At 62.1% G+C, this 26,748-nt stretch overlaps 2 protein-coding genes across 8 annotated transcripts; one reads left to right on the top strand and one right to left on the bottom strand.

Annotated features, from left to right (window-relative positions):
• Positions 1 to 282: 282 nt before the first annotated feature.
• Positions 283 to 11,478, bottom strand: SCNN1D (sodium channel epithelial 1 subunit delta). Of its 4 annotated transcripts, none has more exons than XM_045063500.1 (15): positions 11,409 to 11,478; positions 8,822 to 9,565; positions 6,398 to 6,704; positions 4,249 to 4,625; positions 3,480 to 3,687; positions 3,180 to 3,370; positions 2,921 to 3,009; positions 2,681 to 2,844; positions 2,470 to 2,568; positions 2,012 to 2,129; positions 1,805 to 1,883; positions 1,662 to 1,719; positions 1,425 to 1,489; positions 1,230 to 1,305; positions 283 to 1,122 (listed from the first exon to the last, which is right to left on the bottom strand). In XM_045063500.1, exons 3-15 carry the CDS (start codon positions 6,431 to 6,433, stop codon positions 823 to 825), a joined length of 1,860 nt encoding a protein of 619 aa, XP_044919435.1. In that variant the 5' UTR covers positions 6,434 to 6,704; positions 8,822 to 9,565; positions 11,409 to 11,478; the 3' UTR covers positions 283 to 822. The 4 variants fall into 4 exon arrangements, with proteins under 4 accessions (XP_044919435.1, XP_044919434.1, XP_044919433.1 ...); XM_045063499.1 differs by having other exon boundaries at positions 8,822 to 10,113; positions 11,409 to 11,472; XM_045063498.1 differs by lacking the exon at positions 11,409 to 11,478 and having other exon boundaries at positions 8,822 to 10,740.
• Positions 11,479 to 11,641: 163 nt separating this feature from the next.
• Positions 11,642 to 26,741, top strand: UBE2J2 (ubiquitin conjugating enzyme E2 J2). 4 transcript variants are annotated; one of them, XM_045063494.1, is made up of 8 exons: positions 11,642 to 11,829; positions 12,979 to 13,131; positions 15,701 to 15,831; positions 18,569 to 18,609; positions 23,465 to 23,567; positions 23,648 to 23,786; positions 24,472 to 24,552; positions 25,171 to 26,741. In XM_045063494.1, exons 3-8 carry the CDS (start codon positions 15,701 to 15,703, stop codon positions 25,453 to 25,455), a joined length of 780 nt encoding a protein of 259 aa, XP_044919429.1. In that variant the 5' UTR covers positions 11,642 to 11,829; positions 12,979 to 13,131; the 3' UTR covers positions 25,456 to 26,741. The 4 variants fall into 4 exon arrangements, with proteins under 4 accessions (XP_044919429.1, XP_044919428.1, XP_044919430.1 ...); XM_045063495.1 differs by lacking the exon at positions 11,642 to 11,829 and adding an exon at positions 12,002 to 12,135; XM_045063493.1 differs by lacking the exon at positions 12,979 to 13,131.
• Positions 26,742 to 26,748: the final 7 nt, after the last annotated feature.

The raw sequence follows: 26,748 nt of genomic DNA, 5'->3' as shown, positions 1-26,748 counted from the left end.
GAAACTGACTCCCTACACCCCCAGCCCCCATTCCCTGCTTTTCTCCGGCCTGGACTGTGCCCCCTGGAGGGAGCAGCAGCAAGAGACCCGAACCAAGGAGTGTGGTCCCGGGCTGGTCCTCTCTCCCGGCCAAGCCCTGAGCCCACAAGCTGGCCGTGGGCACCGGGTCCCCCTCTCCCCCAGCCCCACAGTGTGTCTGTGTCTCCCAGAGGTGGGGCAGCAGCCTGGGGCTTTCAGGTCCCTCAGGAAGGGTTGCTGGGAAGGAGAGCACAAGGCAGCCGCCAGGTGGAATCGCTAATTTACTGCACAGCAGCCTTTCCCCAACCTGCCCCAAGCTGAGGACCGCTCCTGCCCCATGCCTGTGCATAGCTGCACACAGACATAGACAGACGTGTTGACACGCTTAGAAATGCATATCTATTCACGTGACACCAACCACACGGGCACACTCCCCTGCGGAGGCCCCTCCCCCCTTGTATGCACCCACACTCCCAGCTGTGCATGAACTAGACACGGGAACCCAGAGAGGTAGGGACACTCCCCTGCCCGCTGCCCTGGGCGTCCCTGAGGCCGCTGCTGGGCAGGTAGCCGGCTGATGAGAGTGCCCGGTGGGCTGGGCACCCTCCTGCCTGCCTGCCTGGAGCCCCCAGTGCCGCTTCCCTGGCCCTGGGTTTGGCTTGGCTGCCTGGCAGTGGCTCTGGGGGGCAGGTCTGGTTCCCCGTGGGCAGCCTGGAGAGCTTGCTGCAGCCACATCCCTCAGGATCAGAATAAGCTCCTGCTGGTTTGGGCGTGGGGCAGCGGGCGCTTGTGTGGCCTAACTCTTCAGCAAAGACTCTGGCCAGAGCTCCTGGAAGGATTGCGGGGCACAAGGCCAGCAGGGCCCCCCAGATGGTTGATATTCCTGCGGTCAGTGGGTAACTGCTCGGTTCCTGGGATCGTGGGGGTTGCCCCTGTGGCTGCCCCCAGCTGGGACCCCTGAGCTGTGTGGAGCCAGCGGCAGCCCCGAAGCACCACGAGAGCCAGGGCGTCAAGCAGCAGCTCCAGCAGCTCCAGCACAGAGAGGACCGAGGAGCCGAACCACAGGCTCCAGAGGCTGCCCATGGCTGACAGCAGCTGGGGCACCTGCAGGCATCAGGGGGCGGTGAGCAGGTGCCCACAGCTGGGCCCTGGGGGGTCTGGCCCGCCACTGCTCCAGCCCCTCCAAGGCCGTGGGTCCCTGGCTGGCTCACCGAATAAACTGGTGTCTCATCCACCCTACGGTAGTTGAGCTCCTGGTAGAAGATGTTCACCTTGGCCACGCTGCTCCTGCGGCAAGGCAGAGGCGTGAGGGGCTGGGCCCGGGCGCCCGCATGGCAGGGGTACTAAGGACAAGGTTGGCAGAGGGAGGGGCTGGGCCGTGTCCTCTGGAGGGGGCGTGCACCCACCTGAGGCCTGGGGTCTGGCCTAGGCTCCTGTGGCCGTGCTTGCCCAGCGCCGCCAGGATCCAGTCCTGTGCACAGAAGGCTCACTGGGGCCACTGTTCCTCACAGCCCTCAGGGCGCTGTGGGGCAGGTGTTCAGAGTGGGGACCACAGGGGCACAGGCTGGTCTAGGGTGAGGCCTCTGGGACCTGGGAGACCCACCGGCTTGTCCATCCCTTACCCACCCCTTTAGGGCACTCACAGCTGACTTGGAGGAGGGCCACCTGGAGGTCCCAGCGGAGAGCTTGTAGGAAGACTCCCTGGAGAGACAGACCCCCCGGTACACTCCTGCTGGGGTGCTGTGGCGGCAGCCTCTGACCCCGAGCCCCCACACCAGCCACCCACCTGCAGGGCCTGGGGCAGCGTGAGCTACAGGGAAGCCGGTGGGTCCCCAGGTCCCTGGAGAGCCGGTAGAAGCAGTGACCTGTGGCGGTGCAGGGGGAGGTTGTCACAGATGAACCCGCTAGGATCGACCGGGGGGTGGTGGAGAGGTTTGCAGGTTGGCAAGGCCTGACCGCCCTCCCCACCAGTGGCCGGGTGGGGGACTCTCACCCCAGGCCGGGTGCCTCGCGGAGCTGCAGTACTCGGCCCCCGACGGCAGGGGGTAGAAGAAGTAGCCGCAGGAGCAGGTCTCCACCATCAGCTGCTGAAAGCAGGACACCAGGCAGGCCTGGGGGGACAGCAGGGGACGTGAGCTGCAGGTCCTGGAGGCGGTCATCCCTCCCCGGGTCCACAAAGGGCCTGCTTCACCTCCCTCCCGGCAGGGCACCCGCCCTCCCTGCCCCCCCTTCACTCCCCTCGGCCACCCCTTCCCCAGGTGCCTCCCTTGCTGCCTCCCAACTCCCCGTCTCTGCCTTCTACGTCCCCTGGGCCTTCCCGTAAGCCTCCCCTGGCCTCCCTCTCCCAGGGTCAACCCAGGCTCCAGGTCTCCGTCCCCTGACCACCTTCTCTCCCGGCCTCCCTGCCCCTCCTGAGAAGCTCCTGTTCCACCACCGCGGCCCCAGACTCGCCTGCAGGGTGTATGAGGCGTTGTAGAGCAGGGGCACGTCCACACCGTCTGCGCCCTCGCTGCAGTGGCTGTAGGGGTTCCCCAGCCGGCGTACCTCGTCCTAGGGTAGGGGGCACGCTTCAGCGCAGCTGGGGTTGCCCTTCATCCCCCAGGGCTGAGGAGTGGGAGGGTTGGGGCCCCTCCTCTGCGCCGGCTCTCGGGAGCCCACCCACCTCTCGGATGCCGATGGTGGTTTCGGTCCCTGGCCGGATGCTGAAGCCCTGGTGCTCCAGGAAGGGCGTGTGGTCATGTCCATGAATCATGACCCTAGCGCCGGCCTCCGTGGACAGCAGAGGCAGGTGGTGCCGCTGCTCAGCCCTGAGGACCAGGCTGATCCCTGGGAGGGGAAGGGGGTGAGGCCAGGCTGGCCTGGATGTCGCCCGCCCCCCACTCGGCTGTGGGCTGGCACTCACCGCGGGTGACGCCCTGGTGCTGTGCAGCTGAGACGCCGTCGAAGGTGTAGCAGCTGCCGTACGTGGGGTGGTGGAACGTCCGGAAGTGCCTGGAACCGGGAACCACACTCACACCAGCACACCCCTTCGGCCCAGGACCCCATTGTGTGGAGCCCGAGGGACTACGGCCTGTCCTACCTCTGTGGGCAGCTGTTTGCCGCCAGCCGGACCCCAGGGGTGGTGCCCGTGCCTGCAGTCAGCTGCCCCGCCCCCCACTCACCGGGCCTGGCAGTCCTGGCCATCGAATTGGCAGGAGAGGACAAAGTGGCCTCTGTCGCTGCGGTGGCTGTCCTCGTGGGCGGTGGGCATCAGGGCCAAGACATTCACATAATGGAAGCAGTACCACTCACGGGCAGCTGTCACAGCCGACGTGGAGGCACGGCACAAGCAGTCCCCACCTGTGCTGTTGCACTGTGGGCCGTGGGGGGCCGGTCAGCACGGCCCTCTCAGCTGCCTACCCCCACTCAGAGATCTGCAGAGTGACAGTGTGCCCGGACCGTGCAGGGCTAGGGACACTCACCAGTCTGAAACCCACTTTATTCTGGCCACCGGGTCGGCTCAACCTTTGCAGGCGGACCCCGCGGTCCAGGTAGAAGGCGGGCTGTGGGAGCTGGTCAGCTGCAGAGAGGACGTCCCTGTTCTTGCTGAAGTTGAACTTGTAGAGAGACTGGATGTTCTCCTGGGCAAACTCATCGAGCACCTGCAGGTGGTGGCGGGCTGAGCGCGGCCTGGGCGGTGGGGGGGGGGTGCGAGGTGAGTCAGAGCCCCCACGTCAGTCCCAAAGTATTGCTGGGGAGAGTAGGGTCGGCCCCCTTGGTGCTGATCCCAGAGACCAGCCTGGATACCCTAGAAGCACCCCCACCCCGTGTGGACTCCACCGGCCCCCTGGCTGGGCCCCAGCTCCTACCTGCTCCTCTGCCTCCTCACAGGAAATGTCGCCCTGCTCCCCACCCCTGAGCCCAGCTCCAGGCTGCCCTGCTGGAACGCTCCCTCCCCCTCCCCTCACCCTTCCCGGACTGCCCAGGCCCTGGTGTCTGGTGGCTCTGATCACTCCAAGCTCCAGCTGGCTCTTCTTTGTCCCTGAACACACGGCCCGCCCCCCTGCCCACCCCACCCCACCCCCGCTGCTGCTGCCCGGAGCAGAGGTCTCAGGGTTCCCGACTGAGCAACTGGGCACAAGGGTGGCGCGAGGTGGGGTCCTCAGCGGCCTGGGCCTTGTGACCCGGTTGGCCTTCCGCGGTGACCGCAGCCGGGGAGATGCCACAGAGGTGGGAGTCGGCCCCCCTCACCTGTGCGGATTCATGTCGCACAGAGTGACGGCTGGGAAGAGCTTGGGCTCCGAGTGCACGGACACTGTGGCAACCACCGGGTAGCGCCAGTATTCGGCAAAGAGGAGCCCGAACTGCCAGTAGAGCACGCCCAGTGCGCCTGCCACCAGCAGCCCCCATGAGGCCGTCCTGACGCGGCTCTGGCTGGAGCAGACCAGGCGGATGGCGCCGTGGATGGTGGCGTTGGTGCAGAAGAAGGTGAGCAGCTCCCGGAAGGAGGTGTGCAGCTCCACCAGCCCCTCCCTCTGCCTGTCCTCCTGCAGGGCTGGCGGCGGCCGCTGGTCCTCGTGGACTGTCAGGGAACCACCGGCTGTGGCTGTGCAGGCCGTGGCTCCTCCCTGTGTCCGAGAAGCCGCCTTAGTGTGGCCCCAGTCTGTTGCCCGGCCCAACTCCAACTTGGGCCTCCTCACCTTGGGCTGGTAGGACTTCCACCTCTGTCCCTCGGTCACCAATGGCGCCACCCAGCCCCCTGATGCTCCAAAGAGGCCCCATCAGCCCAAGGGGCCTTGCAGCCCCCTACCCCAACCCCCCACCTCGGGGCAGGGCACCGGGCAGCCTCCGCAGGCCTGTCTTTTTGCAGCCATAGTGGGGTCTGCTGGTGGGGACAGGGACAGCAGAGAACATGGGGTCCAAGCCCTCACTGGTCCTGTTTGCATGCAGTCCTCAGGTTGGTGGGGGGGGGTCCCTGTCACTGTCTACTCACATGGGGCAGGGGCCTGTAGAGAGGGGCAGGCCAGGTGACCTGCTTGGGGTGGGGACTGTATTGTGTCCTTGGGCCTTGAGCCAATGTTGAAGGTCTGGGGCCCCTACAAAGACAAGACTCTGCGCTTCAGTGGCCTCTACCCACTCTTAGTGGCCAGCTTGGCCATGCTTGTTTGGGACTGAAGGAACCGAGCTGCTCTGGCCATGTCTGGGCCAAAGGTTGGGCCTGAGGACTGTTCCGTGCTCTGGACCCCAGTGAGGGAGCATCTGCTGAGTTTGTCCCCAGGGAAATCCTATTTGTGAAACCAGGGCTTCAGGAAGAGTGGGTGGGGGCCGGCGGGCTAGCCCGTGGGGCGACCTGAGGGCCCTGCCCTGGAGAAGTAGGGCCACACCCAGGACCTCAAGACCCGCAGACCCCCAGCACACAGGGACATGGGACCCCGACGAGGCCAGGCCTACTCTTCCCGAAAACCTGTGGAGTCACCGCGCAGGCCTCCGGGGGACTTCCCACACCGTCCGCCTCTTGGTCTGAATCACTAGGCCTCCCTGCAGAGCCTCCTGAGCTCTGGCCCCCTCCTGAGTCACCTGGGCAGGGGGTTGAGCGGGGAAGCCCCTGCTGCGTCTCAGCCAGCAGGTGCCCTGCCTGGTGGGCCTCAGCAGGTTGCTCCCCTGCGCTCTGGGAAACTGCGTGTCGGAGCAGGCCAGCTGCCAGCGGCCTTCCTTCCCCGCTTCAAGTCTGTGGGCCTCCCCCACGTCCGGCCAGGAGTGGGTGCCAACATGGGGTCCTCACGCTGGCTCTCATGTCGCACAGAGCTCTGCCCATGTATGTTTGTCCCCCAGGATCACACTGGGTCTTCAGGGTGGGCCAGGATCCTCAGCTGCGTGTTGTAGGTTAGGCAGAAGGGGCTCCAGAAAGTTCTTTCTGACTCCAGCAACCATGTTTACCCTCCTCTAGACGTGTAGCCCAAAGCAGCCCCCTCCTGGCTCGGTGGGGGCTGGCAGGGGAGGAAGAGGGGACACCCTGGAGATGGGGACCTCGAGGACCCCTGAGAGCCTCCAGGGCTTCCTGAGACGGGGCAGGGTCCAGACACCTGGGATGGCCCCAGATGCACTGAGGGATCGGAGGTGCCCCAAGTCTGATGCAGCAGCAGCAGGGGTGCTTGGCCTCCTGTACACACACATGTGCACAAGTGTGTACATAGACACATACACCCGCCACACGTACCAAGCCCTCGGTTGGTGGGGACCGCATGACCCTCTTCTCTGCCCTCAGTGCCTGCATGTGCTCAGGGTGACATGTGAGACACAGCCCCCTCCCCTTCAGGTTCCAGAAGCCCCGAGGGATGACCTTTCCTCGCCCCCCACCATGGGAAAGGAAGCCCACGTCAGGGGGCTTCCCTGCTGGTACCTGGGAGCCAGAGTCTCCTTCTGCGGGTGTCTCCATTCTCCGTGGCGTTGGCCCCCGTGATGGCAGCTCTAGGAGGTGACAAGACAGCGTGGGATGTGGCCCGACACTGGCCCGGCAGCCTCCTCTTTATAACAGGCTGGCGAGGCGTGGGATGAGGCTGGGAGGGGCCCATCTGCCAGGGCCGGACACACCCACTCCGGACCCGGAAGGGGAAGCCCCGAGGACAGGGATGGGGGTCTTTCCCCCGGTGAGCTTTTCTTGCACAGAGCCCTGGATGTGAGGTCTGGGGATGAGTGGCTCCTGGTCTCTACAGGGAGAGGAGAGGTCTGTGTTGGCCGCGACCCCCTTGCACGGCTCACCTGCCTCCCGCGGAGCAGACCCTCCTCTCCCCCAGCTCCCAAAGCTCAGATCTCTCAGGGGTCAGACACCTGCTCTTCTGGTGGCAGCAACCAACCCCCCCCACACCCGCCGCGCCTCCCTTCTCTGTTTCCTGACAGGCCAGCAAGGGATCCCTGCCTTCCACTGCCTGCCCGGCTCACGTTGCTAGCACCGACCACGGGTGTCTGTGACCGAGGGACGCCAGGCAGGGACCTGCGCTCCCAGAACCCCGGTGTCTAGGGCCGGTCACCCAGCCACTGGGGCAGGCTCAAACTGTGGGACAACCCAGGCCCTGGGTGTGGAGGCGACACCTGGTGCCCTGCGGCACACGGTTCCCCTGCCCAGCAGACGCGAAGGCCACCACTGACCACACCGCACACTAAGACAACACACCACCCACGAAGATGACACACCACACGTCTTGGCCGCAGAGACACTAAGACCACACACCACACGCTAAGAACACACAGCACACTCAGGGGCCGGATCACGCTGGCATGGGGGTTGAAGTCCTGGGCCTCAGTGTGACCGGGTAAGGCTGGACGCTGTGCTGAGGGCAGGGTGCCCAGTGGCCCCCAGTCCCAGGGTGCCCCGCCACCTCTGGCCCCCGGGGTGGGGGGGTCCAACATGTCTCCAGGATGACCCAGAAACCTCACATCCCAATAACCAGAACCCTCAGCCTGGTCCCAGGTTTGAGGGTGTGTCTCAGGCCCTTCTGCCTGGCCCCCACTCCCCCACAGAGGCAAGCTCTGGGTTCCTGACACCCCACCCCAAATCAGTGCGGAGGGCCTGGACTGGGGTGAGGAAGGGGGCTTCGCTTCCCATAGGCCCTGCTGGGAGGCCTTGGCTCGGAGGAGGGGTGAGGCTTTGGAAGGAGGTAGACGGCCCCTGCTGACGTCTGGGGGAAGGGTGTCACGCCTGCCTGGGGAAGAGCGGGGTGCGGGGTGAGTCACGGCTCCGACACTTACCATGTGAACGTGCCCGGATTAATCAACCTCTCGGAGCCCATTTCCTCAAGTGCAACATGGGCCTTAGTTTCCTCTTCCTGCTCAAGGCTCAGGGGTGGGACCAGCCAACACCACTGGTGTGGATACCCCCTCCCCAAGCCCCCATCAGGCTCTCCAGACTCAGCACAGGCCCGGGGTGTCCCAGGCCCTCTTCTACAGAGCAGCTTTCCTTTGTGGGCTAGGTGATGTTACCGAGGGGATGGGGGACACACTGTCCTCGGGGAGGCCTCTAGGCAGAGAGGAGGGCCCTGGGGACTCTGGGTAATCAGAGCAGGAGTGACCTGTGGCTCAGGAGACTGAAGAAGGTTGCTTCCAGGAAGGAGGGTCCTGGAGACCCCGGTCTTGGGGGGCTCAAGTCTAGCCAGAGTCTCAGCCAGCCAAGGGCATCTTACAGGGAACAGGAGCCCCTACTTTCCTGTGGGAGAGGGAGCCCTGGCCAGGGACAGAGGCAAGCCTGTGATGATGACCTGTACCAGAGGGGCTCAAGGCAGAAGGCACAAACCTTCCTTCCCTCATCCTGGGGAGACAGCTCGAGACCGGCCCACGCATAAGGCGCCCGGGGGCAAGGATCGGTGACCAGTGTGGGGGGAGGAGGTCACCCCAGAGCCCACCTCTGGGAGGGCAGAGAGCACTCTGGCAGCCTCGCCAGGCCAAGAGACTGTATCCTCCCCTCCTGGTGCTTCCCCCCTCCTGCCTCCCCAGGCCTCCCCGGCCCCAGGAGGAGCAGGAGTGCAGGCTGGGAAGGACTGGGTGAGCCCAGCTCCTGCCGCAGGGGAGGCCCATGTGGTTACCCTCCAGAACCGTACTGAAGGGTGTGAGGACACCTCAGAGAAGGGACAGGCAGGTGGCCCCAGATCCTCCACCCCTCTCCCCAGAGGGAATGTAGGACAGCCGGCCCCCACGTACTGAGTATCACCCCCTCTGGGACTTTGAGGGATAGGCTTCACCGAGGCTGAGCTGAGGGAGCCCAGGCCGGGGCTGCCCCAGAGACTGTCGGCGCCTGCTGTCTCCTGGGGCTCCCCAGGCTCAGCTTACTCACCTGCGGGTACCCCTCTCCCTCGGGGGCAGCTTAGAGATGGTCCTGGGGCTTCTGGTGTGACCGAGGTGAAGTCCGAGCCCCTGGATTCTACATGTGTGGTGGATTCCTGGTGGATGTGGGTTGGTGGGGGTCTGCAGACTGGCTCACCCGCTTCTGGGAGGGGGAGGGGCCTTCTTGGTGCAAATGGGGAACCTCCCCACCCCTTCAAACACTGACCACAGGGTTAAGCAGGTGCTCTAGGGAGCCCAGAGGGGCTCCCTGAGGTGCCTCCGGCCAGGCGGTGGGCAGGAGGGGATGCTCAGGGTCTGGCCAGGTGTCTCCCCCGGAAGGGTCGCGGTGTGTGAACACTTCCTGCCTGGTCACCTCCAGGCTGGCTCTTCGGGACCCCCTCTTGAGCCCTGGCCTGGGGAGGGCGTAGCAGCCCACAGGTAGGGGATGTTTTCTTCACTTTAACCCTTGTGGTTTCCTGGTAGCTCTTCCCACACAGAGCCATGGGACCCCCACCCAAGATGCTCAGGAGTGAGCACAGCCATCCTCTTCCTATAGCAGGGCCATTGGCACAAGAGGCAGGGGCTGAAGTCTGGCAGAAAGGGCTAGCTCCTCCTTGTGCTCCAAAAGGGTGACTTTGGAGTTTGAGAGGGTCTCAGTTGTCATTTGCTGCCAGCCGAGCTGCCCACGCCTGTCTCAACTGCTGGGGCCATCAGCTCTATGGCCAGAGGGCTGGGCAGCTTGGGCCTTGGGAACCTGGAAGACAGCAAATGTGGTCGGAGTGAGGTCTAGGCAGGACCTGCTGGCCACATCTGTCTTCGGGAACTTCTCCCTTAGTTGTGACTCAGGGTGCTTGGTGATCAGGAGGGTGGGGGCTGATGCTGAGGGGCTCCGAGCTGAGTTTTCCCAACAAGGTGCTCCCACATAAGTCAGCACCCCCATTTTACACAGACAAACTGAGGCAAGAGAGGGCCTCTACCTGCCTCTGCCCCAACCGCACTCTGTCACAGCCTGTGCTCTGCAGGTGTGTGTGGGTGTGTGCCAGACACACCTGCGCTCGAACCCCAGCTGCCCCGGAGAGGCCTCCCTTACATAACTTGCCATGTGCTAAAAACAGCTGGTCTGCCCCTTGTGGGGATGGCGGACCCTGGAGGAGGCAGAGGAGTGAAGTCAGCATGCTGAGTGTGGCAGCAGGAGGCTGAGCTCTGGAAGCTGCCAGCCTCCTCAGAAGGCAGGCAGGCCGGGGACGGGTGATATGGTTGGAGGCAGAAGCAGGCCGGATTCCCACGGGTTGACTTGTCTGGCTGCAGATGGATGGAGGGACCATGAGCACTCCTTCCGGGTTCCACCCAAGGCCTGGGGTCAGATCTGCCGCAGCTACTCAGATCCTGCCGGATATTTCCTGGGTGGGCCAGACTCGAGGGTCAGCATGGTGCCTGTCCTCCACCAGTTGCCACGGCTGGACCTGTTGGTGCCCAGTGTCCACTGTCATGGGCACGTGATCAGTTACCGCCTTGACTCGTGGCCCACGCCATGAGGCAGTCAGGGGCACAGTGCAGGGCTGGAGCCCCAGCTATGTCCCACAGAGCCATACAGTCCAACACAGCAATGACCTCTCCGGATGTGTCCGGGCTGATGGCCACCACCTGCCTCCTAGTTGATATGCAGCATTTCCCCTGACACAACCTATGGGGGGACACCTGAGGCCCGTACTTGGGCCTGTCCTGGATTTTCTCTCTAGGGAGGACGGGAGGCAGCTCCCGCTGGTTTGCTCAGCGCCCCCCCGCCCGGCCCTCCCCCCGTTCAGACTCCAACTTTCCTACCTCATGTGTCATCCTCATGTCCTGGCCCTTGGAACAGTATCCCCACCTGCCTGTTTCAGGCGTACTCCCATGCCGGGGTGGCCAGCTTCTCCCCACCTTCCCCCCCCCCCCCCCCCGCCAGGGAGGGGACCGTGGGAGCAGAAGGCAAGCCTCAGTGCAGTGTCCACTGTTGCATAATGACCCTATTCATGGGCTGGGTGGAAAATTCAGTTGGGGAAACAGTGGAACTATTTTTATGAGGCCGGCTCTCGCCATGGGCAGGGGCTGGACAGGCTTGCCCACGGCAGACCCCACCTGACACAGGTTCTCGCAGGGCTCCCCATCCCCGCGCCTCACTGGTGGCCGGGCAAGGAAGGCCAATCAGGACCTGACCCTCAGGTGCCAGAGCGGGTTCAGTCACTGATGGGGCCGCGGCACAGTAGTGCCTGGGGCGCTCTCCTGTTACACGACGGCGCGGGGACCGCGCCCCCCCAGGCCGGACTGGCCCCGTCCTTTGCAAGGGAGCCGACGGGAGGGTCGGGGTCCGAGTGAACTCAAAGCGGAGGGCACGCCGGCACCTCGGGGGTCACCCTGTGCCTGGGCTTGTCTGTCTTTCCCAGAACCGCGCGCCCCGCTTTGGGGCGGCCCCGTCGGCCGGGCTTCTCGGGGAGGAAGACACCGTGCAGGGTGAGGGGGTCCAGGATCCCTGCGGCCGCTGACAACCCCTGGGGCCGCCCGCCGGACAGCATTACGGCGGAAGGATGCTTCCCAGAGCCCCGACCACCTGAGCAGACCACCTGAGAGGCCGCGCGTCCCAGCCGGTCCTGCGCCCCGGGCGGCCCAGCCTGCCCGTGCGCACGCGCCGACCCTCCGCCCGGGGGCTCCGCCCCACGAGGCCGCTCGCCAGTGCGCACGCGCAGACGTTCCCGGCCGCGCGGGGCGGGAGGTGGCGGCGAGACGCAGGCGACGTCCGCCGGGCCGGCTAGAGCGGCCGCCCCAGAGCGCGGCGCACCGGAACCGGAAGCGGGGAGGAGCCTCCCCCGCCCCGCGAACGGCCATCTTGCAGGCTGAGGCGGCGGCGGCGCTGCGGCGGTTCGGTGGCCTCCGTCCGGGCGCGGTGCGGCTCTCCGGCGCGGGCCACGCTCCTCCTTCCCTGCTCCGGCCTCGACCACGGCGAGCCTGAGCGCGGCGGCGGCCCACGCGCGGCGACGGGGAGAGGTGAGAGCGCGGCGCGGGCCCGAGCCGGGGCTTCGGCCGCGCGTCCGCCCCGCCGGCGCCGGCCCGCGCGGAGGCCACGGGGCCGTCGCCAGGCTGGTCCCCGCCCGGTCTGCCGCTCGAGGGGCCCCGGCCGGGAGCCTCCGTGCGCGGAACCGGAGGTCGGTTACGGCGGGGCGCCCGGGGCTCCGGGCCGGCTGCTCCTCGGCCAGCTTGGGGGTGTGGGTGGCCCCGCGGCTGGGCCGCTGCGGAAAGGCCTCCTGGCCGTGGCGCTCGCGGCACCCCCAGGACTGGCCGGCGCGGGTCTTGGTGTGTAAATGTCCCCGGGCATCGGGGTCGGGGTGGCCGCCCTCGAGCCCGCCGCTGCTTCCCCTGCACGGCCCGCAGGCGGTTTCGTGAGCCCCGGCAGGAGCGAGGGCGCTGGGGTCGTGGCTGTCGGGGCAGTGGCCGCGGGGAGCGTGAGGCGCCGAGAGCCGGGCGGCTGCGGGGGGCCCCGGGCCGGTTCCTCCCGTGGGTCCGCCCGCTCGGCGCGCCTGCCGGTGACCTGCGGCCGCCCCGCGGCGGGCCGTTTCCTGCCGACAGCACCCGGCCGGCCCCGCTGCCCGGCCTCTCTCCGGGCCCGGCGTGGAGCAGCGGGAGCGGGAGGCCCCAGCCTCCCGGGCGGAGCGCTGGCAAGTGCGTGAGATGGAGCCCCGCGGCGGGAGGCCGGGCGCTCCGGGCGCTCCGGCGGAGGCAGCCTCGGTGGGAAGGGGCGGAATCGGAAAACCGGCTGTGCCCGGAACCGGCAGTTCGGCCTCTGCCCCGTTCTGAAGGGCCGCCCTCGGGGGCAGCTCCCGGCCCAGGCCGGTGCAGGAGTGGCCGCACCCCAGGCTTCGCCCCGGCCTGTGGAGCCGCCCGACCCGGACCCGGTGGAGAGAGCAGAAGCTTCCGGGACGGCCCTGGGCTTGGGTGTGGCGCGTGCCCGGCGGGTCATGCGGGCCAGAGGCGGGCCAGGGTCCGCGGCCACGGAGCAGCAGGCAGGCCCGGGCGGTGGGTGCTGGGCCCCCGGGGGCAGCGCGGACGGTCCCCTGTGACGCCGGCTCAGGCTGCTGTTTTCCAGCCTCTGGGGGTGAAAATTTTTTATTCATGCCGTTTTTTTTAAATGTCTTTCAGCGTAATGCACTTTGACGTGCCCCGTCTGTGGGGCTTGCACGGAACGTGAGACATGCTTCACGGTGTGTGTCCGTGCCGGAGGCTGCAGGGGCTGAGACCGCCGACTGAGGCACAGGAGGGGCCCGTCGGGAGCCGAGTAGTTGAGTCGTGAAGGTGACTGTGAGCCAGAATGAGGGACGTTGGTGACTGGCCAGGCTGGACCCGTCTGTTTTGGTGGCTGCCCAGTGGCCTTCATCAAGCATCCGGCCTGGCCACGGGATGAAGTCCAAACACAGTGGCATTTGAGTAACCCCGAGAATTGTTTCATGTGTGGCAGAGTGCCGACTTCACGTGAACATTCGCAAGCCGCGGCGGCTCGGTGCCGTCTGTGACCACCTGTGGGGCCCAAGTGAGCCACCGGGCCTGCGTGGCTGGGCCCGGAGCGGGGGGCCGTGCTGTGCGGGCAGGCCACCCTTCCCAGGCTGCTCCGTAGCTTTGTCCTGCTGGGGGTTCACCGGCATCTCTGCTGGGGCCTGGCAGGAACCTGTGTGGTGCGGAGCCGGGCTGCGGGAGGCTGGGTGGAGCCGTCTCGGGAGATCGGGGAGGCTTTTCAGGGGCTTCCCTTCTGAACTAGGCCAGGGAGGGCCTGAGTGAACTTTCTGCCCACAGATCGGGCGAGGGCGAGGAAGGGACTTGGGGAACTAGGGGGCATAGCTGGGGCTTCTCTGTCAAGGGCTGGGCAAGCAGGGGGAGGCGCTCCGGTTTACTGGCTTGGCTCTGGGGGAATCGTGAAGTGCTGTGGTCAGAGCTGGGGGTGGAGGAAAAGTTGATCTGACCGAAGGATACAGGCCGGACTGAAACGGGGTGAGTCTGGAAGGTGGAGGCCAGTTGGGAGGCTGTTGCGGCGGTTCATGGGAACAGTCACGAGACCCTGCATTAGGGCGGGTGCGGTGGGGACAGGAGGAGGAGGGGGACAGAGACCCTGAAGTTTAGGGGCCCCGAGAAGTGCCGTGGGCAGGGGTGTGTGGAGGATTGCTCCGCACTCCTTGGGGTGCAGAGCGAGCGCACGGAGCCCTGGCTGTTGTGGAGGGGCTGAGTGCTCCGAGGGGAGTTCGGCCTGCAAAGGGGCAGGAGTCTGTGGACCTCTGACCCGACGGAGCTGTCGCTGGGGAAAGGAGCGCACAGAGGTCCTGATGAAGAAGATGAGGAGGGCCGGCACCGTCGTGGGAGGGGGGTGCAGTGACTTCAGGCCTGTACAGGCCAGAGGTCAGGGTGACGATCCTAAGCACTGATGTCCGGTGCTGTGGCAGGTGGCCTGAGATTGCTGACTGGCCGTGTCAGTGTCACGGAGGAGAGCACGGCCGGTGTGGCTCCAGTTTGCCACCACTGTCGCCGGGAGGCTCCTCCTCTCCATTCCTGCGCACCCCTGCGTGTCCTCTGGCTCTATCGCATTTTAGACCGGCAGCTTTCACGCTTTATTTTTAGCAGCAGAACTTTTTTGCCGTCTTACGGGGAGCTCCAGCGTTTTACAGTTCAAGTTGGAGCTGCTCTGACGTCTGTGAGGGTGGGGGGCTCTGTCTTCTCCCGCCGTCCCTCCCTTCTGTCTCTGAGCATGGCTGAAGTGTCCCGGGGCCCCCTAAGCCCGGTCCTGCCTCTTCTCTTGAACGGTGGCTGTGACGTCGCTCCTGGTCCTCAGCTGTCCGTGCTGTCCTGTCCCTGCCATCCCGTCTCAGCGGCCCCATTTGACCTTCACTGAACAGTTCAAGTGATTTTTTTTTTTTAAGGTTTTATTTATTTGAGAAGCGTGCGAGAGCGGTGGTGGAGGCTTGCAGAGGGGAGAAGCTGACTCCCTGGGAGCAGGAGCTCGATGCAGGACTCAGTCCCGGCACCCTGGGGAAATGCAGGCCTTGAGCTGAAGGCAGACGCTTAACCGACTGAGCCACCCGGGCGCCCCATGTCCAAGTGATAGAACAGAAAATTTGATCTTCCTTTAGGCTTGGACCTAAAAACTTCGTGATGCGCTGCCTAGCCACCTGGCCTTGCCTCCCTGCCCAGCCTTGTCAGTCTCCATTTACTGCCCCGTGGCTCCCTACAGAGTGGCCCAGGGCTCTTCCCTGGACCCGTGATGCTGCCCGTGTCCCTGTAGCTTCTCCTCTCTGGAGGGCATGTGTGTCCCTATCTCTCTCCCGTTTCAGAGGTCCCTTCTCGGCTCTCCTGTTCCTCCCGTGCACTTTTGACCAGTGGTAGATGTGTTGGAAAATGCCTGACAACAGGCTCTCAGTGGGGGCTGGTTTGGGGTGCATCCTGATTCCCACAGTATGAACGTTTGGCTAGCACCGAGTTGGCGAGAACTGCTCAGTCACTCAGCCCTGCTCAGGCTGGCTTCCGCACACCTCTACTGAGGACCCTTTAAATCAGATAGTTTTCTTCCCGTTTTGGTTCTTTGATGACAGGAGTGAGGCTTTGGGTTTCTCTTTTTTCCCCTTAATCTTTGCATCTGATGTTACATAAACGAAGGTTGTGGCGGGGCAGATGGAAAAGGAGACTCTGCCGGTCCTGCAGGCGTCTGAGTGGGTGAGCAAGTCAGGACAGCCCGCAGCCCGGCTTCTGGGCGGCTGGGATTAACTTGGCTTGCTGCTGGGCTGCGGACACCGGAGCAAAGGGGGCACTGCTGAAGCCGTCTGGGTGAGGAGGGCAGGGGTGCGCCCTTTCCTTTGTGAGCAGAAGTGTTTGTTTTCCGCAGATGAGCAGCAACAGCAATAAAAGAGCTCCAACAACAGCGACCCAGCGGCTGAAACAGGACTATCTTCGGATTAAGAAGGACCCGGTGCCTTACATCTGTGCGGAGCCCCTCCCTTCCAACATTCTTGAATGGTAAGGCTCTGGACTGCCACTCTCCTCACACTGACTGTCACCTGGGTTCTCTGCCGGCTTGCCTGGGTGGCGCCATGGCACTGGGCAAGGTGCATCTGCACCTTTTTTAGACGTGAGCAGACAGAGGCCTGCGGATGTGTCCTGGTTGTCTTCGTGATAGGTGGTAGCTGGCCTGCAATGGGGTCTTCCTTCACCCCTGCACTCTGGGGCTGGAGAGAGAGTTCTGGAGAGCACCGTTTGGTGGGGTGGGGGCGGTTGGGGGTGCTGGTTTGTGGGATCCACAGCAGAGGTTGGAGTGTATCGGTCTCACAGGTGTTGGTGGAGAAGCTACATTTCTAGACTCTTCTTCTCTGCTCTTTGCTTGTTGGTGCTGTGAAGTGGCCTGTCCTGCCTTGGAGAGTTTGTGACAAAGGGTCAGGCGTCCTGATACCTCCGCACCTGGCACTGGCCTGGGAAGCCATTGGGCTGATGAGACGGGCTCTGTACCTCATGGACACTTGTTTCGTAGTGACTCTTTGGCTGTGTTCAGGTGTGGCCTTGGGAACCTACCTGCTTCTCCAGACACGCTGCCCTTACCAGGGGCGTTGCTGATTTTGTGGGAAGTCAAGTGTAGGATCCAAGTAGTAAGCATTTTCTGTTTAGAGAGTATTTCTTTTTTAAAATCTTACTTGTTTATTTGAGAGAGAGCGTGCGTACGTGCCAGTGGGAAGAGTGGAGAGGGAAGGAGTCCTGAGCAGGCTGTCCATTGGGCCCGAAGCCTGATGGTGTCACTAGGTCCCACAACCCTGAGCTCATGACTTGAGCTGAGACCAAGAGTCCGATGGTTAGCTGAGCTGCCGAGGCACCCCTGCTTGAAAGGGATTTTGTGTTTTGATCTCAGAAAGTGTCTCTGAGGGGCACTTGAATGGCTCAGCTGGTTAAGCTGGCTAGTCTCAGCTCAGGTCTGGATCTCAGGGTTAAAAATTCGTTGCAGCGTGGAGCCCATTTTAAAAAAAAAAAAGGAAGTATTTTTTAAGTTTCTTGAATCCAGAGGAAACAATCGAACAGAGTTAAGAAATCCTTTTCCGACTGGGCAGGTAGTTTCAGGGTTCTGGATCTGCCTTCCTCAGCTTAGAAGGGCTCTGAGAGGTGAGGGGAAGGCTCTCCGGGTGAGGGGGCTCGTGTGGGTGAGGCTTCAGGCTCACAGCAGCGCTCTCCCCGCCCCCAGGCCTCAAAAACCACGTGGCGCCGCTTACAGAGTCGGCCCACAGAGGGACGGGTTCCATGGCCGTTGCAGGAATGTCCTCTTTGTTTGGGGAGCCTCTTCTGGCCCGTGAGTTCAGGTCCCCGGGCTCAGCCACTCACGAGGAAGAGCTGCTGCTAGGGTTTCTTACAGAGAACAAATGAGCAAAGTCGGCACTTGGAAAAGGCACCGGAGGCAGAATCCGTAGGAGGCCAAGGACAAGCTTGCCATCCCCGTGGGCTCTCACAGACTTGCTGTGGCAACACATTTGAGGTTCTGTCCACCAGGGAAGCCTGTTGAGATCCAGGGCTTGGGATTTCCAGGGGGAGTAGGTCATGTAGGCACCTCTGCCTGGCACCTCCCAGTGTTCCAGACTCCCAGCTGGAAGGCAGGCTTCCTTTTGGCATGGATCCTATTTTTAGCCCAGATCATTTAGTTGGGGTGCTGAGACCTTCTTCCCACTCCAGAATCCAGTTCCCAGAGCTGGCCGAGGATAGCCATGTCAGGCCCGCTGGTTGGGCTCTCCTGCCCAGCCCTGGGCGTCCCTGCTCTGCTGCTCAGGGTGCTGGGTTCCCCACACGTGCTCGTTGCCCCTGCCCTGTGTTCTTGCACGGGGCGCCAGGCTTGGGTAGTGACAGAGTACGGCCGTGTTCCTGGGTGGCTCACGTGCTTAGCTCTCAGGGTTGTTCCTGGTCAGCGAACGCCGATGACTGTTCCGGGAGTAAAACGTATCCGCGAGCAGATAGCAGGTGTTGTGCGGCCCACGGCGTTAACGTGGTCTTTGTGGGAAGAGGGGGTCTGTGACGGGATGGTAATGGAAGTGTTAGCCGTCGTGTGTGGTCGTGCGCTTCCGGTTGGTTCTGCGCCTCCTTTGTTCTGGTCTGTTTTGTCTGAGAACCCTGACGTCCAAACAGCTCTTGACCTACAGCTGCAGCTCTGTGTGTGTGTGGGAGAGTGCGGTCTGTGCGTGTGGCTGCTTTTGGTCTGAGGCCTGTGGGCCCAGCCTGGGCTTGGGCTCTGTGCGGGGACTTCAGTGACGGTTGTGGGCTGTGCCTGTTCCTCCTGCTACAGGACAGCTGCTCTGAGGTCGTGTGTAGTTCTCCCAGAACAGGAACAGCCACACTGGGAGACGCCCAGCCAACTCCTATCACCAGCTGTCCCCTGCTTGGCCTGCTTCACAATATTTGGGTGCACAAGTTTCCCTGGAAATGCAAGTTTCCAGGTACACCTCAAGAATGAATGTGAAGTTACGGTTGGAAACCTTTTCACTTGGCTGTAGCTGTTAGAGAGGAGTTCTTCCTTGCATACTGTAGACACAGAAGTATTTTGTGGAAAACTCACAAGATAGAGCTTTCAAGGTTCTGTTACAAAGTGACTAAAGTGTCTGCAGTACAAATTCATCTACCGATTGTGAGTATCAGGTTTCACGGGACCCTACGAAGCCCAGCCTTGGAGTGACTCCAGGTTTGGAGAAGGTGCCATCCCGGAGCCCACTGATTTTCTTCTCTCCCTCAGGCACTATGTGGTCCGAGGCCCAGAGATGACTCCGTATGAAGGTAAGTCTGATCTGATTTGAGAGGAACAACAGGCCGTTTTACCTCCCCCTGCCCCTTAGGATTTTATTTATTTATTTGACAGAGAGAGAGACAGCGAGAGAGGGAACACACGCGGGGGAGTGGGAGAGGGAGAAGCAGGCTTCCTGCTGAGCAGGGACCCCCAATGTGGGGCTCGATCCCAGGACCCAGGGATCATGACCTGAGCGGAAGGCAGATGCTTAATGACTGAGCTCCCCAGGTGCCCCACTGTTACCATCTGAATAGACTTCACCTGTCAGACACTCGGTATTTGTGAATCACGCCCTATTTTGGATGTGCACGAGTGAGATTGGACTTCCTTGGACTCCATCCCAGCGTTTCTCCAGGTCCAAGAAGTGTTTGGTTTTTTGCCGTTGTGTTTGGTCTTTGGAAGCTGTCTGTAAGGGTCGGGGTTTACCCGGCCTCTCCCATCAGTGGGATCAGAGCTAGAAGACAGACCTGGTGAGCAGGACAGCATGGCCAGCTTCTCCTGGGGTTTGGTCAGACCAACGTGAATATTGTCCGAGGGAGGAAAGGTGTAATTATGGAGCTCTCACTCTGCTGAGCTCTCTAAGCCCAGTTTTGGGCCCCTTTGTGGATGGGACACTGAGGCTTAGGGTCTGCTCTGGGTCAGCCGGACACCTCTGCTCTCCTACTTGCTGCTGAGGCTGATCCATTGATGCCACCCAGGGTTGTCTGGTGTCATTTACAAAGTAGACCTGGGATTAGTCAGTGCGTCGGGGGCCACAGGGAGCCTGGCACCAACCTTGGTTTAGGCCGTGGGAGAGATGGGCCATGGCAGGGCAAGCCCAGGGCAGAGCTGTGGCTGGGTGGGCAGCACCTTCAGCTCTCTAGCCACTGGGTCCTTGCTTCAGGCAACATCTACATCCACATGGGATGTAGATCTTGCATAAGATTTCAGTAGAAAAGAGTCTGGCCACTGGAGGTTTGGCGCGTGTGTCCCCAGCCTTACGAAGACTCTCCTTTGGTGTGGGAGTCCCTGGCACCGGCACGTGTGTCCTGGGGGGGCAGAAGCCGTCTGCAGGGTGGGGGGGGTTCACAGTGTCATGGTGAGGCCTGCCCAAATGACCAGCAGCAGCGCGTGGCCTTGGTGGGCTTGCAGGGGGCGTCTAGAAATGCAGCAAAAGATGGGCTTCAGGCCGTCTGGACAGATCACGTTAGAATGGTTGTTAAACGTGTGTTTCTAAAAATTTATTTATGTATGTGTGTATTTGACGGATAGAGATCACAAGCAGGCAGAGTCAGGCAGGGGGAGGGGCCGAGCAGAGAGCCCAATGCGGGGCTCCATCCCAGGACCCTGGGATCATGACCCGAGCCAAAGGCAGAGGCTTTAACCCACTGAGCCACCCCGGCGCCCCTAAACATGTGTTTCTAACACACTAGGAGTGAATGTGTTTTCTCTCTGCCAAGGGGCATTGTGCCTGATTTTTAAGGTGGTTTTTTTTTTTTTGTAGTTTTATTATTTTCTGAATAAGTAGTGATGTTTATTAATTTTGTGTCCAAGCCTGTTGCTGGTGGAAGTGAGCCTGGATGGGAGTGGAGGCAGCGGGGAGAGGAGAGGGCACCCCCCGGGTGAAGGCATGCAGGGCGGGGACGCCAGGAGACCCCCTGATCCCCAGGCCCTGGCCAGCAGGGGGTCTCCTGTCTCTGTGCAGAAGGAGGCGCCCTCTTTCCAGACCCAGCGCTGTCACCAGTGCTTCCTTGTGTCTAGTACTCCCCTGAGTGTTCGCCTGCTGGCTCTGGCCCTCGGGCTGCCGGCAAGATGCCCTTCAGATCCAGAGCTTGTCCTGCCGCTTCTCCTCCCCCTTCCTTCCTCCTCCTCCCTCCCCTGCTCTGCCTCCTCTCCCTGCTCTGCCCTCCTCCGCGTCTGTCCCCGTCCCTGCCGCCCATCCCCTCAGCTCAGGGCTACACTCGACAGCTTAAGGCCTGCCCTGTGCTTGCTGCTCTTTTGGTTAATAAGGGACCCCTGTGAACTGCCAGTCCAGGGGACAGACCTCAGGCCTCAGTGCCTGGGGTTCTGTGGACTCCAGTGGTGCGGACGCTGGCTTCCTCCTCACTTGCTTCTGCTCTGACTTCTGGATGTCCTGACCCTTCCTTCCCGGCCTCTCGCGGCTCCTCTCCCTGTCCATGTCTGCTCGGCTCGGCACTGGCTGGCCTCGGGACTCCACGACTGTGCTTGCCCTGGCGAACCCCAGGCCTACCGACCCTCGCAGCTCAGAAGCCGCCTCCCGCTAGCGCGGGTGCCGCGGAGGGTTCTCCCTGAAGCCATCTGTAGATCTTACACGATCCCGGCAGAGTTGTGACGAAGGTGTTCTGTAGGCACACACAAACTTGACCTGCGCGTTTTGTTCTAAAACGTACACGGAAAGGCAGAGGGTCGGGAGTAGCTAGAGCAGGAGCGAGCCGGAGGAGTCGCTCTGCTTCATCTTCAGACTGTGCAGCCTCAGCGAGCCGACCGGAGGGAAGGGTGGGGGTGCGGGTCCCTGGGACAGAGCAGAGAACCCAGGAACGGGCGGCCCATTTGTGGCCAGTGGGTTTTTTCTCTTTTTCTACTTAGTTGCAACAGCAGTTCGGTGGAGGAAGGTGGCGGCGTGCTGCGCGCTCTCCGCGGCGCCTCTGAGGGCCACAGCGCTCTCCGCAGTTTCTGTCCCCAGCGCTCGGCCGAGGCTGTGCTCCTCACGCCGTCCCCTGTGGACGCTGCGAGTGAAGGATGTGGGAGCTGCCGGCCTGGCACTGCTCCCGTGCGCTGCCTGAGGGCTTGACCTCTGGGCGAGGCTCTGTCCTGCCAGCCCTGCTTTGCCTCTTCCCCTCTCACACCGAGCCCTCCGGGCCCCTCAGCACAGACCCACCGGCGCTCGCCTCCTGGCCTCCTGTGTGCGGAGCACACCTCCACGCCGAGAGGCGGAGGCCCGAGGGCTTCGGCGGCCCCTCACGCGCCGCCTGCCCGTATGTTGCGACCTGCCGTTTGCTTCTGCAGTTTGCTCCCTGTGTGGTAGCCTCTCTGCCCGGCTCCTGCCCGGAGCGCTCCCCTCGGTGGAAGGTCTTCACCTGGCTTTCCTCCAGTGCACAACGGAGGTACGGGTGCGGGGCTGGCGCAGGTACTGAGGGTCCCATCTTCCCGGCAGCTGTGCGCTTGTGCCGCGAGCCAGTCTTCCCAGCACCTCCCGGGGAGCTGAGCCTCAGACGTGCCAGACTCTTCTGCTTCCTCTTAGGAAAAGCCCCTGTGTGTATCACTTGGCTGTTGTCCAGTTTGGCGTTTCCTAGTAATTTTGAGTGAGTGTGCCCTGAGTGCCATTTATGGCGTTGGTTTCTCAGCAGTGGACTTGTCTGCTCGCGGGGTCGGCCTTACAAGGGACACTGGCTGATGCCATCCCTCCGCCACCGGCAGAGGCTGGCGTGGAAGACAGCACTCATGCGAGGGGCCAGGGCCCTGGTGGGCAGGGCCTACCCAGGAGTGGCCTTGGAGCAGAGATGTGTGGCTCTTTGGGACTAGCGTGCCCCAGTCCTTGAGGTGGGACCACACCCAGGGTGCTGGGCACAGCGGGGATCCCAGGTGGAGGTCATGCAGCGCGTGAAGCCTCCGTGCGCGCGCACATCACCAGGTCTGCTGTCAGCGTGCGTCACTTAGCCTGCTGCGCTGGGCCCAGGGCTCTGCATTTCCAGCAAGCTCCCAGGTGCGGCCCTGAGAGGAGGGGGTGAGGCCTCCGGTAGGCTGGGGCAGTGGGTCTGGGAGCTGAGGGGGTGGGGTGAAGGCCGTGAGGCTAGCAGGGTCCCCCAGAGTGTCGGTCTGGATCAGTTGGAAGGTGTGGCCAACAGGATTCGCTGTTGGAGTCGGTGTGGAATGGCCGCTGGGCCGGGGGCAGGGGGGCAGGTCTGGCCGTGGGTCTTCCCAGAGCTTAATCTGCACAGTGAAGAGGTTGGCACTACTCTTTGAGGAGAAGAGCCAGATTCTGTCTCAGACTCCTCTGAACAGTGTGGCCTGGATGTTCGGGCCATGGGTCTGGAGTGTGGGAGGATCCCCAGAGGCCCGTGTGGAGGTGCTGGCAGGACACGGACGATCGCATCCTCATGTCACAGGAGATGTGACACCCCAGAAGGCAGAGTGGTCAGGGAGGGCACCAAAGGAGCCAGTGGGTTGCACTTAGGGGGTGGAGTGAGAGTGGGGGAGCCAGGCCAGGGCGGGACTCGAGGTGGGAGGGGAAGTCTGGGGGGTCTCGAGGTTTGGGGGATCGTGGTGGGAGCAGGGGCCTCACCAGGGTGGCCTTGGGCGTAGCTGTCTGGGGGTTTTCCAGAAAGGAGAGTGAGCGATTGGCAGGAGTTGGAGGGGTGGTGGCCAGAGTTTCGTGTTCCTACGGTGGGAGGAATGATGGCAGTTGTGTTTATTGCCGGGTGTAGCTTAGGGGAGGAGGAGAGATGGGGGGCGCAGGAGGGAGGGGTGACCTCGGCTGTCATGCTGGGAAGGGCGGCAGGAGGGGGCCGCTGAGGAGCCCAGTACAACTTCTCTTCTGGTGCCGTGCTCTGGGTGAGAGGTGGGCATAGGAGGGCTGTGCAGGGTTTGTGTGGTGGTCGTATGGGCAAGGCTGCTCCTGAGTTTCGGTCATGAGCCCCTCCTTTGGAGTGAGACCTCCAGCAAGACCCTTGTGTTCCCGGGGCAGTCCGCTGGTGGGCACAGAGATGGGGCAGAGTGGCTGGGCTGGGCTGGGAGGCTGCGGGCAGTGATGCCAGCCTCGGGGCTGGCATGGGGCTGGGTGTGAGCCGTGTGTCCCCGCAGGAGCTGCACTGTGAACCATGACAGGCTCTTTCTGTTTTGATACAGGTGGCTACTATCATGGAAAACTAGTTTTTCCCAGAGAATTTCCCTTTAAACCTCCTAGTATTTATATGATCACGCCCAATGGAAGATTTAAGTGCAATACCAGGTAAGGCATTCCTGCTTCTCCAATATGGAGTGAGGTCAGGGTTGGGGGGGAGCTCTGTTGAGTGGGTCCCTGTTTCGCAGGCTGTGTCTTTCCATCACGGATTTCCACCCAGACACGTGGAACCCGGCCTGGTCCGTCTCCACCATCCTGACGGGGCTCCTGAGCTTCATGGTGGAGAAGGGCCCCACCCTGGGCAGCATAGAGACGTCGGACTTCACGGTGAGGGGTGGAGGGCGCGGTCACGTGTCGGGGGCTCCCCAGACACTGTGCGGAGACTCCCTGCTCTGGGGCTCCTTGTTCTCCTCCGCGGTGGGAAGAACAGGCCAAGCTTCCTCAAGGGCCTGGGGGCGGGGGGCAGAAGGGGCGGCTGTGCAGCCCCGGCCATGGATAGCAAGGTATCGAGTCCTTGTTACCTGGTTTTTGTTTTTCTGCTTTTAAAATTTATTTATTTATTTATTTGTTTGTTTGTTTGTTTGTTAAAAATATTTTACTTATTTATTGGACAGACGGAGATCACAAGCAGGCAGAGGCAGGTGGGGGTGGGGGGTGGAAGCAGGCTCCCCGCTGAGCAGGGAGCCCGACGTGGGGCTCGATCCCAGGACCCTGGGATCATGACCTGAGCCGAAGGCAGAGGCGTCACCCACTGAGCCACCCAGGCGCCCCTATTTTTCTCTCGTCTAAGTAGGAGTTAAAGTTATTAGTTGATGATAATGGAAAGATGCATGCATTTTCATAAGACGGAGTTAGTTTATTCTGAAGACCGAGTTTATTGGGTGCTTTCAACCACAAGAAGACCGTAGCTTTTGAGGATGAAATAAAATTTGAAAAAATTGAAATTAATTTAGAATTTGAAAGAATCGAAATTAGTCTTTGGGCTGATAATTTCCGTTCTCTTTCTCCTTAGAAAAGACAACTGGCTGCACAAAGTTTAGCATTTAATTTGAAAGATAAAGTCTTTTGTGAATTATTCCCTGAAGTCGTGGAGGTAAGGGCCAGGCCGGCTCCGATTTGCTCCCCCTTGTCAGGAGCACTTCATGTCCCAGTCTTCCCCAGAGAAGACCGTGCTGCTCTGGGTCCCTGGGCCGCACGTGGACTGCGGGGACAGCACCGGTTCCCACGTGCGCCTGTAGGAGCTAATGGGCGGGGTACAGCCCTGCCCCTCTCCTCAGGGTGCCCAGGGAGCTGGGGGCTTGCATGGGGTGGGGTTGGAGCTGGGAGGGCCAGGGAAAGGGAAGGATGTCAGGACGTGGAGCTCCTCAGGTGGGCTGCTGAGCCGCAGGGAGGGCCCTTGGCCAGGAGGGGCAGGGTGAGCCGCATTAAGGGTGAAGTCCCGGTGATCCTGTGTCGCTTGGACTGACTCAGTCTAGGCCCTGCGAGGTGCAGGCTTGGCAACTTTGACAAGTCCCTGGACCCCCTCTTCTGTAAACAGGTTAGCAGCAGCCCCCACCTCCGGGGGTGGGTGTCAGGCTTGAGCACGTGGGGCCGGCAACCGCAGGCCCCACAGGTCTTCCACCCATGGGTGGATCTTAGAATGATCCCTAGTTCTAAAGGAATTTGTTTGTTTGTTCAGAACAACCCTTGTTTTTTTCTGTTTTTATCTTAGGAAATCAAACAAAAACAGAAAGCCCAAGATGAACTCAGTAGCCGACCCCAGACTCTCCCCTTACCAGATGTGGTTCCAGATGGGGAAACACACCATGGTCAGAACGGGCTTCAGCTCCTCAATGGGCACGCGCCAGGGGCTGGGCCACACCTCGCGGGGCTCCAGCAGGCCAACCGGCACCACGGACTCCTGGGCGGTGCCCTGGCGAACTTGTTTGTTATAGTTGGGTTTGCGGCTTTTGCCTACACGGTCAAGTACGTGCTGAGAAGCATAGCGCAGGAGTGAGCCACGTGCCACGGCTGGCAGAAGTGGTCAAAAACGAGGGACACTGGGCCCGAGCGTGCCACGGGCTGGCTGAACGTGCCGCCAAGCGCGGGGTGGACCTGCCTGACTCCTGGGGTAGCTTTTTAAAACCTTGAAAAGGAAAACAGAAACCAAAGTGTGTCATTGAGATTTAGAGGAGATGCAAGATTCTCAGCTCCCTGTCCTCACTCTGGGGTCTGTTGGGGACCATGGAGCTTGGGTGCCGAGGAGGAGGGGCCTCATGCTTTGGTTTTATAGCTTATCTCCTGTATCGTCTTTTGGACCTGTTTTAGTAAACCTGTTTTTCATTTTATTAGGTTTGGTCACTTAAAAATACAAAACTCGGTTATCAAATACTCTGCGTGCATTCTTGGTCCAGTGGAGCCCTGGCTCACCAGGCAGGAGCAGTTCCCACAGCTGCGCCCGGCTGGCAGGGGCAGGGGGCCTGGCCGTGGGGCCCAGGGGCTGGCCAGGGGCAGCCACAGATGGGGGCCAGGAGATGTGGGGCTTTGGGCCTCAGCATTTGAAATGTGTTTGTGTTCGTTGGAAAGAAGCCGTCCTTCCTCGCAGAGTGGGTTCTTCCTTTTGGTGAAGTTGAAATTCAGCGTCCACTTGCTTTCTGACCACAAGGTGGCACCCCTTCCTTGAAGAGCCACCACGTCCCGCGTGGTCCCTAAGGCCGGCTTCCCTTCACCCTCCTCCCGCCCTGGCCTCCACACCCGTGCCAGGCCGGGCCTCCTGTGGCCACCTCCAGGCTCCCAGTGCCCGCAGGACATTTCCTCTGACCCCCAGCAGCCCCCCGGGGTCCACACCTGACCGGCAGGTTCTGTGCACCTCAGGGCTCCCCTCACACTTGGTCCAGATGTGTGCTTTACCCTAAAGGTAGGCTCCCGTGTTCTTCCCGCAGCTGACCCGTGTCCGGTGTGGGCTCTGCCCTGGAAGGCCACACATGGACTGGGCATCCCAGGAAGGACGGGGCCGGCAGGCTGGACACAGCTCCTCGGCTGCTGACATCTCCGTCGGGCGCCCGTGTGAGGATTCTCACTCCGTGTCGGTTGAGCGCCGTGTCTTTGGCTCCTGGGCCGAGGGGTGTTCGCTCCCGGGCCGAGGGGCGTTCGCTCCCGGGGCTCGGGTGCGGCCGCCCACTCGTGCAGCGTCCACATTCTTGGCTTTTGATCTGTTTATTTAAAATTGCTCTATAGTTTACCACTCGTGTGTATTTAACCCACTCTTGTGAAAAAAATCTTTCATTATATCTTGTTCCTAAATGTTGTG

Source organism: Mustela putorius, unplaced genomic scaffold, assembly GCF_011764305.1.
Source record: "Mustela putorius furo isolate JIRA1106 unplaced genomic scaffold, ASM1176430v1.1 tig00003853_pilon_pilon_pilon, whole genome shotgun sequence".
Taxonomy (NCBI): domain Eukaryota; kingdom Metazoa; phylum Chordata; class Mammalia; order Carnivora; family Mustelidae; genus Mustela; species Mustela putorius.
Note: the sequence above shows the minus strand (reverse complement) of the source record. Positions and strands in the feature narration are given on the sequence as shown.

What these genes read in the sequence shown, in the direction of transcription:
- UBE2J2 (XM_045063493.1), top strand. Translation starts at nt 15,701, where the DNA reads ATGAGCAGCAACAGCAATAAAAGAGCTCCAACAACAGCGACCCAGCGG. An exon ending in AGAGATGACTCCGTATGAAG is followed by an intron (nt 18,610 to 23,464) that starts GTAAGTCTGATC and finishes GTTTTGATACAG; the next exon opens with GTGGCTACTATCATGGAAAA. An exon ending in TATTCCCTGAAGTCGTGGAG is followed by an intron (nt 24,553 to 25,170) that starts GTAAGGGCCAGG and finishes TTTTTATCTTAG; the next exon opens with GAAATCAAACAAAAACAGAA.
- SCNN1D (XM_045063500.1), bottom strand. Translation starts at nt 6,433, where the DNA reads ATGGAGACACCCGCAGAAGGAGACTCTGGCTCCCAG. An exon ending in GGCCAGGACTGCCAGGCCCG is followed by an intron (nt 3,010 to 3,179) that starts GTGAGTGGGGGG and finishes TCCCGGTTCCAG; the next exon opens with GCACTTCCGGACGTTCCACC. An exon ending in GCACCAGGGCGTCACCCGCG is followed by an intron (nt 2,845 to 2,920) that starts GTGAGTGCCAGC and finishes TTCCCCTCCCAG; the next exon opens with GGATCAGCCTGGTCCTCAGG.